Source organism: Saimiri boliviensis, chromosome 1 (assembly GCF_048565385.1).
Source record: "Saimiri boliviensis isolate mSaiBol1 chromosome 1, mSaiBol1.pri, whole genome shotgun sequence".
Classification (NCBI taxonomy): Eukaryota; Metazoa; Chordata; class Mammalia; order Primates; family Cebidae; genus Saimiri; species Saimiri boliviensis.
In genome coordinates this window covers 131,918,395-131,930,587 of record NC_133449.1, presented here as the reverse complement: position 1 = coordinate 131,930,587, position 12,193 = coordinate 131,918,395, and the positions used below count along the sequence as shown (strand labels likewise).

Below are 12,193 nucleotides of genomic sequence, written 5' to 3'. Positions count from 1 at the left end.
GGCCAAAGGCATGGTCCTTGCCCTTGAAAATTTTGTCATCTACTTAGGGAGATAGTAAATGGGCATTCAAAATAAAGCAGAATGGGAAACAGAGCCTTCATATTAGACAAGGTAAGCTAAGCACTGTCATGAACAGCCCTTAAACCTAAAAAATGGCTTATATAGTGGCTTATGCCTGTAATCCTGGCACTTTGGGAGGCCAAGGTGGGCGGATCATCTGAGTTCAGGAGTTCTAGACCAACCTGAAGAACATGGAGAAACACTGCCTCTACTAAAAATACAAAATCAGCCAGGCATGGTAGTGCATGCCTATAATCCCAGCTACTTGGGAGGCTGAGGCAGGAGAATCACTTGAACCCAGGAGGCGGAGGTTGTAGTGAGCCGAGATTGCACCATTGCATTCCATCTAGTCTGGCAACATGAGCAAAACTCCATCTCAAAAAAAAAGGCTTATGTCTTGGTAACTTTACAGTTTAAAGCAGGTGAGCAATGGGGCTTTGCTCCTTCCATAATTTGGAGATCCGGGTTCCTTCCTTTTGGGGAAATAGAAAGTGCGAAAGGTTACATGGGAGGCTTAAGGACCACACCAAGTAGCTAACTTGTGCTCACATTCCACTGACCGCAGTCAGCCACACAAGTCCATTTTACTGCAAGGACACCTGGGCTGCACAGTGTAGCCATATGCCCCTGGAATCCAAGGAAACAGGATTTGGTGAACACAAATGTTTTTCACCACAAGTTCCTTTGCTTGCAAGCAACTGACACTCATTCTGGCTGGTTTTGGTACCCAAAAGAAGCTCTTGAGCATACTCTCGAATAAGTTGCAGAATCAAAGAAAGCACTGAAGTCAGGGGCCAGCAAAGATCCCAGTCCTTAGCACCCAAGCTGCTGCTTCCTGGTAGAGCAACACCTTTTACAAAACTCAGCTCAAAAGTTGTTTGGAGCTGAAGTTGATTACACTCATCTTTCCTCTGAGCCTTGAACCAGAGAAACACAGAATCAGGTGAGGCCCAGGGAGAATAAAACTTGATCTTGAGAATGGGGTTGACCTTAATAAGGGGGCCCCCTTCTCACTGATCAGTTCACTCACCTAATGACAGGGCAGCTGGACGAGTGAAGGGGAAGCTGGACAAGTGAAGAGACAGGGTGCCTTCCTCATGGGCAGAGAGAAGCACAGCGGGTTACATTCAAGGCAAAAATTAGTCCTAGGAGTTACGTGGAGAAATGCAAGAAGGTTTACCCTACATTCTGTCTTCGTGACTCTCAGTCCCACATTTCCTGTTTTCAGAATCCAATTGTCCCAGCTTAAATTAGGAAGTTACCTGTGAATTGGTCAATTCTGGGTGAGGGAGACAAGCATGATGCATAGCCACTGGGATCTTTTTCTCTGCGTCAATGTTTCCTCCTGGAGAATGTGGCATCTGTGGGCTGGATACCGAACCTAAAGAGAATCTCTTCCAGCAGAGTCACAAATGCAGAGTGGCCAGGAAGGATACAGAATTAAAAATATATGTGTATATTTCAAGTAAGAGTGGCTCTGAGAGCTAGAAAATTAGGGGGTGATTTTCTGGAAAAGGCTCCCAGGATCAGAAAGTAGGTCAGAGGCAAGCGGACGGTATTCTGATCATATAAGAGCAGAGGATTTCATGTGGCATTTTCTCTAATTTTTAAGTGCAAACTGGGTCTTTTGCATTCCAAAGGAGGTTTCTTCTATTATTCATTTTGGGGATTTTGTTACTGTTCTTCTTGTGAAAGCAATAATGTTCATTACAGAAAAATCCCCAAATCATAACAGGACAGTGAAGTTTTTATATTAAAATTGCTTTTAAAAATGAAAACCTGGGCAGGACATGATGGCTCATACCTATCATAACAGTACTTGGGGAGCCTGAGGTGGGAGGATCATTTGAGCCCAGGAGTTTAAGACCAGCCTGGGCAATACAGGGAGACCCTATCTCTAAAAAAATACAAAAACTAGCAAGGCGTGTTGGTGTATGCCTGCAGTCCTAGCTACTTGGGATACTAAGTTGGGAGGATCCCTTAATCCTGGGAGGTCGACGCTGCAGTGAGCTGTGATCATGTCACTGCATTCCAACCTGGGTGACAGAGCGAGACCCTGTCTCAAAAAAAAAAAAAAAGTAGAAATTTGGAAGCAACCCAAATGTTTATCCATTAGGGATTGATTAGATAAATTATACTGGATCTTTACAATGGACTATTATACAGCTATTAAAATGAGTAGTTCTGTAAGGCTGAGGTTAAAGTTTTATGGTGAAACAAATTGTAATGCTATGTAAACAGTATTACTTTGATGAAATATGTGTGTATATAAATGTGTCTATTAAATATGTGGGTATTTAAAGTGTATCTATTGTGTGTCTACTTGTCTAGGAAAAAGGAGATAACTATCAATATTTACTTCTCAGAGGTGGGGTTGGACAAGGGTAGAGGAGCAGTCTTTGAAATGACTATGTCATTTTTATGTTGCTTACAATAATTGGATATTACTTCAGCAATAAAAATATTTTTGAGGTTGGCCTTAAGTTTGCCCCAAAATGTAGACTTTTGAAACCTCTTCCCAAACTTTGCAATTTATCTACTTAATAGTCTAATTGATTCTCTACTAGGTTAATCGATGTATTTTTCATTATAGCTGCAAAGTTTTATTTACTTCAGGAGATGGAAATTGACAAGTTCATTTTCTAAACTATTTATAAAATTTGTTTAAGAGAGTTATGCCAATGTGTCCTTCGCTTGTGCCGCATTCCACTGACCAAAATTTTGTAGAAACCCCCATCTCTACAAAAAATACAAGAATTAGCTGGGCATGGTGGCGTGTGATTATTGTCCCAGCTACTCAGGAGGCTGAAGTGGGAGGATCGCTTGAGCCAGGAAAATCGAGGCTGCAGTGAACCATGATCACATCACTGCACTCCAGCCTGGCGACAGAGTGAGACCCTGTCTCAAAATAAATAAATGTTTTTTAAATAAAGAATTATGGTAACGTTCCCTGGGGGGAAAAAGAGTTTCTGTTTAGGGGAAACTGTTAAAAGAGAAAATGATGTATTCATAAAATGATTGGAATACTGTTTTTGAAGAACCTATTTTGATGCCATTGTATGATGTGGTAGCTCCGTGCTTTCTCACTAATCAGATAATTGATCATAGTGTTATTACAATAGTTGCAGTATTAGTCGAAACTGCCTTATTCCTACTTACAGAACATCTGAATCAAGTGTCTTAAGGAAAGGCAAAATGTATTAGCTCATAGAATTCACAAAATCTAAGGAGTAAATCCTGGCTTCAAGGATGACAATTAAGGGGCTCAAATGTTAAAACAACAGCGACGACTAACTCCATCTCCGCCTCTTAGTCTGTGTTACCTTCCTTCTCAGGTTGACTTTCTTTATGTGGTTGCAAGTGGCTACCACTAGCTCCAGATTGATGCCCTGACCACTTCCGAGTTGAACAGAAAGCGAACTTCTCTTCCCTAAGAATTCTAAAAGAACTAAAGAACTATGCCCTGGAATTGAATTTCAGTCTCGGGGTGGACTAACCTAGGTTATGTGTTCATCGCATGGTGATGGGAATGGAAAGCCCTGATTGGCCAGGCCTGAACCACATGACCATCCCTAAATCGGGAGTGGGGTCAGCCCCATCTGAACTCCACCTGTACTGAGGATGGAGAAGGAGTGATGCCCAAGGGAATGATAGCATAGGTTCCAGAAGAAGAGGGGGAAGATAGAGGACAGCAAAGCAGCAGACGCCCGCTATGTTAGTGCTCGAGGCAGTCCTGCAGCGGGTCCCCACAGCAGTATGTACTGCAAGTTGGAGAAGCATGAATGCTATGAATGAGGACTTTATCTCCTTGGCATGTTGCTGTCATAGAGTCACCCTGGTCTCCCAGTTTGCTTCCCTTGGCAATGTCAGGAGCTGTCCTTTAGAGACCAGCCCTGTCTGAGATCAAAAACTAAACATTCTCATAGGACTGGTGAAAAAGTCACAAACTCTTGGATAAAAATATTGAAATGTGAATAAAAAGCCTTAAAACATTCATATTCTTTATCCTAGTAGTTCCACATCTTGGGATCTATCATTCAAAAACAAAAACAAAATAAAAGTGGCCAAAATGTATATAAGCCGTCATGAATAAAGATGTTAATTGCAGTGTTATTTAAAATTGTCAACATTTTGGAAACTGCAAATAACCAAAAGGCGTAATAATAGAAGATGAGTATATTATAAAACATACATGTGATTATATTTTATGCAACCCTTAAAATAACATCTAGGAATTGTGTTGGTAAATGATATTATATGGAAAAAATAATGTATTTACCATAATCTCTTCAATATTGGGGGGGAAATCCAGATAATTTTTGTCAATGATCGTGTGCTTTAAAAAATAAGTGTGATGTTTTATGACAAAAGTAAAAGTGTTATATAAGAAATTATTCCTGTGATGTTCAGGGTAGTGATTAACATGTTCAGACACACTTGGGAAGGATTTTAAAGGTGGCAAATTTACTGGTTTCATATGGTCCAGCTGCAGAAATTATGGCCAACGGGACATCCAATCCAGCTCATCAATGATTATAAGCAGAAAGCCACTTCCATTAGGCTCAAGTTTTCTAGCTTCAGCTTGTGAATAGATGGGATTTCAAACGTCTATACCGAGAAGTGCCGACTAAACCAGCCAGGAGCAAAATTACCAGAATTCTTGAACCAGGCAGAACCAGGCAGATGACACCTCAAGCACCTTCACCAAGCAGTGTCAGCTGACCGAGCCGGAACCGGAATTGGGTACTTTGTCAATTCCAGTTGCACTCAGCCATCAGAGAACTTTGTGACCTTTGATCCTGATGGAGCTAGAATTGAAACCAAACCATGAAGTGTCGAGCTGTCAAAGGATCACGCCAGCTTCCCACTCATCACCGTGAATTTCAGTGGAGGGCCTTAACAAACCACCCAATGGAACTAGTACTCCTTAAAATAGTAGCTAGGAAGATGCTCAGAAGTTAAAGGAACAGCCGATGAAATGTGTCCCCATGAGCAGACAGCTAACAAAGCTTTAAAATACTTTAAAGTTTTTGGGAGAGCTAGCATTGAGCTGTTGAAATTTACCATGTAAACCTATGACTTAGAAGAAAATTAGACATCCTCCCTTGCTTTTTCGTTCGTTGCTTCCTGTGGTATCTCTTACTGGTCAGTATAACCAACTGTTTTTGAAGCTGTCGTACTGGTAAGGACTATTTACGTGATTGTAAACAACTATTATTTTTGTTACTGAAGGTGGTTCAACTCAGACTCTCTGTGTGAGTGATGAAGAAATCTATCCAAAGTGGGTTAAGCAAATAAGGCAAATGATGGCCTTCATTAGCTGAAAGGTCACAGGCAGGGCTGGCTTCAGGAGTGGCATGACGAAGTGGCTCCAGTATAACCACTAGGAGAACCATTTCTTCTCTGAAATTCAAGTATAATTCTCTTAGGACATTGCCTTTGTTCTTGGATGTGGGGGCTTCTCCTGCACATCCTCTCCTGTGGTCATGAGATAACTCCTCTAGCTCCCCCCACTAAATGCTACCAGCTCCACACCACAGGGAGACAGAACTTCCTTCACCTAACTGTCAAACACAGGGCCTGGACTTAACATTATACCATTGGAATGGAATCCACTGCTTGGCTTCTCCTAATTAGGGCTCATTCCAAAAGTTCAATGGGTGAGAGGCAGAGAAAGGCAATCCCAACCCAAACCATATGAGCAGAGAAGAAGTAAAGTATAAGTCCACAAAGGAAATGTGGGCTGGTGCCTTACCAGATGAATGGTATGCTTATTGACCAAGACAAGCAGAAATCTACTACTAAAGATGGTTTAAATGTAGGGGCTGTTATTTACCAATGACTGCACTCTTATTCATCTTAGGATCAGGGCTATTCGATTAGTTGTTTTGACTATATAAACATGATCACCAAATCTTTGTCAAATATTCAGGTGAAAAACACATATGTAAAGAGAGAGAATATGCAGTATTGCTTGTGTTATGTTTATCAAGTCATTGGATTAAATGCATCTTCCAAATGTAGCAGCCTGTGCAACAAAAAAGACATGAAAGAAATGTGATATAAGAGCATCTAAACCTTAGCAGGTTTTTTTCCCCATCTGTAAAATGGGAACGATAATTCCAAGTTGAGCTGCTTGTGGAAAAGACTAACAAGGATTTCTGTAAAGTGCAGTAATGCAATGCCTGCCTCATCAGAGTGTCCAGTAAATATAAGTTCCTAAAGCTGCCGTCTTTGTTCTAAGCTCATCATCAAAGGTAGCCTCATTTTCAGATCAGCCTCCTGAGGTCTCTGAAATAACAGCTATGGATGTGAACATTGAAATACAATGTATACCCACACCAAGGAAATGGAGCATTCTGTAGTATATCAAATGTCTCCCTAAATAAGGACAGGAAATTTAATATATTCTGTCCCCATGGAAAACTCCAATCTTTGAATAGTGACTGTCTTATATGGGAGAAATTCCAAAGGCACATTTATACATAATAGGTAAAAATGTCATCGCTGCTTAAAGATACCTGCCCTAGATGGAGGAGGAGGGGAAGACAGCTCCAGCAACACACTTGCCACCTTTCCAAAGCAGCAACCCAAATCTAAGTGTCATATTCTTTTTTTGTGCTTCTGTTTTGTAGACTCTGGAAAATCCCAAATATGAATTGATCATCGAGGCTCAAGATATGGCCGGACTGGATGTTGGATTAACGGGCACAGCCACAGCCACGATCATGATCGATGACAAAAACGATCACTCACCAAAATTCACCAAGAAAGAGGTAAACCCCTGTGCCAGACACCACCGTTGTGGGCACACCTTCCATTACTGATTGATGTGAATTTGTGTACCATAGCTCCTGCCAGCTCCCATGTCAACATCAAAATACTCCTTTGCGGGAGAGAGGACGGTGTTTGGCTGGAATTCCTTCCCACATTTTTATTTTGTGTATGTGCGTGAAGCTAAAATACCAGAGCGCAGTCAAAATAAAAGCACTGAATCTTGTTAAAGTCCATAAGAAAATAACTTCTAATACCCAAGTGCCATTTTCATAGTTTTATTGGTGTTATTTAGCACTGAGTTATGACAGTCCCATTGTGATTTTAGCATAACAATAACTATTTTTTTCCAGCAAGTGCAGATTGAAAGGCCAGACGGAACAGCAGCAAGGAGGTAAAGCAGATTTCCTAGTCAATAACAATGTGGCCCAGGAGCTTATAAATAACAACCAAGTTAGCTCGTCAAGGAGAGCCATTATTTATTCTCAGCCCCTGTGCTTTTATGATTATGGATCATGGTTGTGGTTTCCCATTATTCCAAGGGAGCGATGTTTGGGGAAGGGCTGAGTACATGAGATCACATTCAATTGCTGAATTTGTACCCATATCAGGAAGCCATTTGCACTATGCATCTGATGGAAATGTGCTAAGATTATGGCTTCTTTAGGGGCTAGGGCCAGGGTATGGATTTGATGTCCTTCTTCCTGACCAAGTGAAATCTATGAAATAGGTACAATGGCCTCCGACTCTTACAGTCTTTACTGAATTCACCATGGTGTCTCCACCAGAGATCTGTTTCCTCGTTTGACTGTGTGAGCTTGGCTTTACCATTTTACAAATTAACTTACTGTGAAGCTCAGAGCGTCTAGAGAACAAGCCACAAGGTCATGGACAGAGAAAGTGGCAGAAATAGGAAGTGAACCAAGTTCCTGTGACTCAAAAGCTGCACTCCTAACTGTGGTGCTGTGCTTTCCTCATCCGCCATCAATGCTTACAGCCTCTAAGGTGGGCATCCCCAAACTTTTTACACAGGGGGCCAGTTCACTGTCCCTCAGACCGTTGGAGGGCCGCCACATACTGTGCTCCTCTCGCTGACCACCAATGAAAGAGGTGCCCCTTCCTGAAGTGCCGCGGGGGGCCGGATAAATGGCCTCAGGGGGCCGCATGCGGCCCGCGGGCCGTAGTTTGGGGATGCCTGCTCTAGGGTGTTAAGAGGAAAGACCTATATATGGACCTGCAGTTGCCCCACCCCTCTCTGGAGGAATCTCAAGGCTATCCTGGGTGGCTTGGGACAGATGGATCCTCTCAACCTCCCAGCTCCCCAGTGGCTCTGTATTAGTTCATTCTCACACTGCTATAAAGAACTACCTGAGATTGAGTAATTTACAAAGAAAAGAGGTTGAAATGGCTCATGATTCTACAGGCTGTAGAGGGAGCATGGCTGGGGAGCCTCAGGAAACATTCAGTCATGGCAGAAGGCAAAAGTCGAAGCAGGCACACTTTCACATGGAGGAGTGGGAGAGAAAGAGCAAAGGGAAAGGTGCCACACACTTTATTATTATTATTATTATTATTATTATTATTATTATTATACTTTCAGTTCTGGGGTGCATGTGAAGAACGTGCTGGTTTGTTACATATGTATACACATGCCGTGGGGGTTTGCTGCTTCCATCACCCCATCATCTACATTAGGTATTTTTCCTAATGCTATCCGTCCAGATCTCATGAGAATTTTATCATGAGATAGCACCGGGGTGTGGTGCTAAAGCATTAGAAACCATCCCCATGACCCAGTCACCTTCCACCAGGCCTCAGCTACAACACTGGGAATTATAATTCAACATGAGATCTGGCTGGGGACACAGAACCAAACCATATCAGCAGCCCCACATGGCTCACTGAGGAGTTACCTGTCCGCCTTTCTCCCTGTGGTGTCTTGGGCACTCAGGATTCCAGCCTCAAAACAGCAAAGTGCATGGGAGCTTCACCTGCTCCATTCTCTGACTTTCCATAACAGTGTTCCTCTAGCTGCTAATACAGACTGCTCACTGTTTCCGTGGTTCCAAACTGGCATTTCAAGAACACCATTTCTAATTAGTTCCAAACAATTCTAATTCAGTTCCAAGAAATTAGTGCCACAAATTACACCACTGGGGTGGGGTTAAGAATTAAAAATATATACTTCAGGGTCAAATAGATGTGGGAAACACTGAACTGATTACGTTAAATGATTTCTTTAACCGCAGGGCTTCTGATTAACTTTTAAATGCTTTGTTTTTCTCTAACAGGGTTAGGTATGGTCTGTAGGGTTTCTCAGTCTTTTTGGCCTGGGGCCTTTTTTTTTCTAGACTGTCTCATATGGCATATTGAGCTGGTGTTTCATGGAATGTTCACTGGGGTATTTTTGTTTATCTTTAGAATTTCTTTTCAACCTATTTCAAAATAAAAACTCAAAGCATGCTGTAATATTCAATATAAACATAACAATGAAAACAAAAATAGGATAACCTCAACCCAAAATCTGAAGATAAATCCGTGTTACCAACTATGTGAAATTAGTTACTTTAATGCTACCCTGAATTTGGCTTCTGTGACTTAGGAAAAAAAGAAATGTGTGCTCATTTGTGGACCAAACTCTATGAATGAGAGACTGTTTTTTTTAATGTCACTGAAACTAAGGAACAATTTAACATGAACTGTAAAGGTTAGCTAGCATTCTGTGATATAATATTGATTTCACAATATCATATTGGATACACTAAAAGCATACAGTGTTATCTGTCAATCTTAAAAAATAAATTTCGAAAAAAGAGACACTGAGTAGCATAAGGAAAATGTATCCACCTGTGAATATTGGCAAAAGCACAAAAAATGTCTTCAAATGGGCATTAGACAACGAGCTTGAGATTCCCAAAGGGAAGAGCTGATTTCTAAACTCATAAAGAGAGATAAGTAATCAGATGAGAAGAAGCGATAGCAAGTACACTAGACCCTCATTTGGATGTTAAATGTCCCAAAGGAGTCTTTGTCCGGTGTTTGATAAATTCATGGTTAAACTTTCTAACAGACTCCTGAAAGGCTGATGTTCTTTGTCATTGAAAGGGACTCGTACCCTTTGAGTAGCGACACTACTGGAGGTGGTGGGATGGGGAAGTAAGGAGGGGACACTGGAGCCAGAACTGGGTTCACATCCCACTGACCAGCCATGTGGTGTGAGCATGGTAACTGCTCCACCTCCCAGTCTCTTCACCTTTAATGGGCTGATTGCAGAGTCTCCCTCATTAGGTCCTTGTGAATGAGCTGATGACTAAAAGCACCTGGATAGTGCCTGTCGCTCATTATTCTCTGAAGCGTAGAGATGAGGATGGTGGTGATGACCCTGCTGATGAGAATGGTGGAAGGAAGGCAGTGATGAAGAAGAATCTTGTGATGAGAAAGATACTGTGATGACCATGGTGTTTCCAAAATATCAGAGGCCAAATGACATTCTAATCCAAAGGGCCACCTCCCCTCCATGTTGAAAGGCTGCTCTTTCCTTTTAAGTGATCTGTGAATCTGCTCAAGCACTTCAGAATATGTGGTCAGGACCCTAGAGTTCTAGGGGAGAAGCAATTCTGCAGGAGAGGTGGCAGTCTCTGTAAAATGCATCACTATGAGATCAGGATTGGGGACAAAAGCAAGAGAGGCAAAGAGAAACCTGCTGGGGAGAAGAGAGCTCCTGATGAGGGCCGGCTCAGATGTAGTGGCCTCTAGGATATGGAAGAGGCAGAAAAACAGGAGGCCCTAGAAGCAGAAGGGAAACATGGGCTTATGATCTTGAAGTTGAAACAAATTTTAGAGATGAAGGTGAAGCTTGTCATTCCAGAATAGAAATGGTGATCATTTGGAATTGAGGTTGTCCAGAAAGCTCTCCAAGAAGAGGTAGTCCCTTGTAAATATCTTCATACCTTAGGACATTTTGACGTTCATAAGAATACATGGTTATTGGGAATATATGGGGTTTAAAAATTCTATTTTACATGACTTGCCATCTCCAGAGAGACAGATCTTTTTATCTATTTTTAAAATCTATATAAAAGAGGAGTTATGATTGATCACAGATAATAAAGACTAGAAATAACACTGTTGAACAAGATGGAAGTATAGTTTCTCTCACTTAAAAGTTTGGAAGTGAAGGCTGGGCGAGGAGGCTCATGTATGTAATCCCAGTGCTTTGGAAGGCAAAAGAGGGAAGATTGCTTGAGCCCAGGAGTTCACGGCCAACCTGGGAAACATGGTGAAACCCTGTCACTACCAAAAAAAAAAAAAAATACAAAAATCATCCAAGCATGGTGTCATGTGCCTGTGGTCCCAGCTACCTGGGAGGCTAAGGTAGGAGGATCACTTGATCCCAGGAGGTGAAGGCTGCAGTGAGTCGTAATCACACCACTGCTCTCCAGCCTGGGTGACAGAATTAGACCCTGTTTCAAAAAAAAAAAAAAAAAAAAAAAAAAAGTTTACGGGCGGACAGACCCAGACCAGTTTGGTGATTTCATGATGTCAATTTCCCAGGTTCCCCTTAGCTTTCTACTCTGCCTCCCTCATGGCTGCCTCATGGTCCAATAGGGTCACTGCAGCACCAGCTATGACATCCAATAACAGGAAGAAAGAAGCAAGGAATGAGGAGAATGAAGGAGATCTGGCACCTGAGTAAATGTCACTTGAAAAGCTTCCCCAGAAGACCAAGTGACTTCTGTTTTGCATCTCCTTAGCCTTCCTTCCCTGTAAGGGAGACTGAGAAATAACTATAACTGTCTTCAGTTGGCACGTTGCATTTATAGTGTTTGTTTAAGGAAGGAAATGCTTTAAAGGTTGCTTTAAAAAGTAAATCTTACTGCAAAGTAAGCTCATTTGTTGAGTCCTCTTGTGTTCATTTACAATGACTATACACTTCCTTAGAAGCTAGAGCCACATCTCTGCTATTCTCTGTTGTATCCTGGCGGGTATCCAATAATAAAGCATTTGCTGAATGCTTGCTGAAGATAATGTTCACTTCAGAACAGTGTCACTGGATGTGATGAACCAAGATTGTACTTAAAATTGCTGCTGATACATGAAATCAATTTCGAGTCATTGACGTTCATGCAGATTTAGGTTGGAAACACTAGTTTTTCTCTGTGGAGAGTTTTCTGTAAGTTTTCCTAATCACTTGTGCATGTTACTTCCACTAAATGTTAGTTTTGAATTTCCTACATAAGGGATTTGGAAATGATTTTAGGAAATCTAGTTAAACTTTTCAAACCCAGGCTTTAAAATAGAGATGAAAACTTCTTTCAGCAGCCCCATTTGTGACTTTTTCATTCTTGTCTCTCAAGTT

The 12,193-nt window shown here is 41.6% G+C and overlaps 1 protein-coding gene across 3 annotated transcripts in view; it reads left to right on the top strand.

The window, feature by feature from the left end:
- The window catches only part of CDH13 (cadherin 13), a 1,266,064-nt gene that overhangs the window by 1,058,809 nt on the left and 195,062 nt on the right, over positions 1 to 12,193 (top strand). For all 3 annotated transcript variants that reach the window (XM_074404611.1, XM_074404604.1, XM_003938055.4), the window contains exon 8: positions 6,696 to 6,836. In XM_074404611.1, the coding sequence (XP_074260712.1) occupies positions 6,696 to 6,836 (141 nt within the window). The remainder of the gene's footprint in view (positions 1 to 6,695; positions 6,837 to 12,193) is intronic.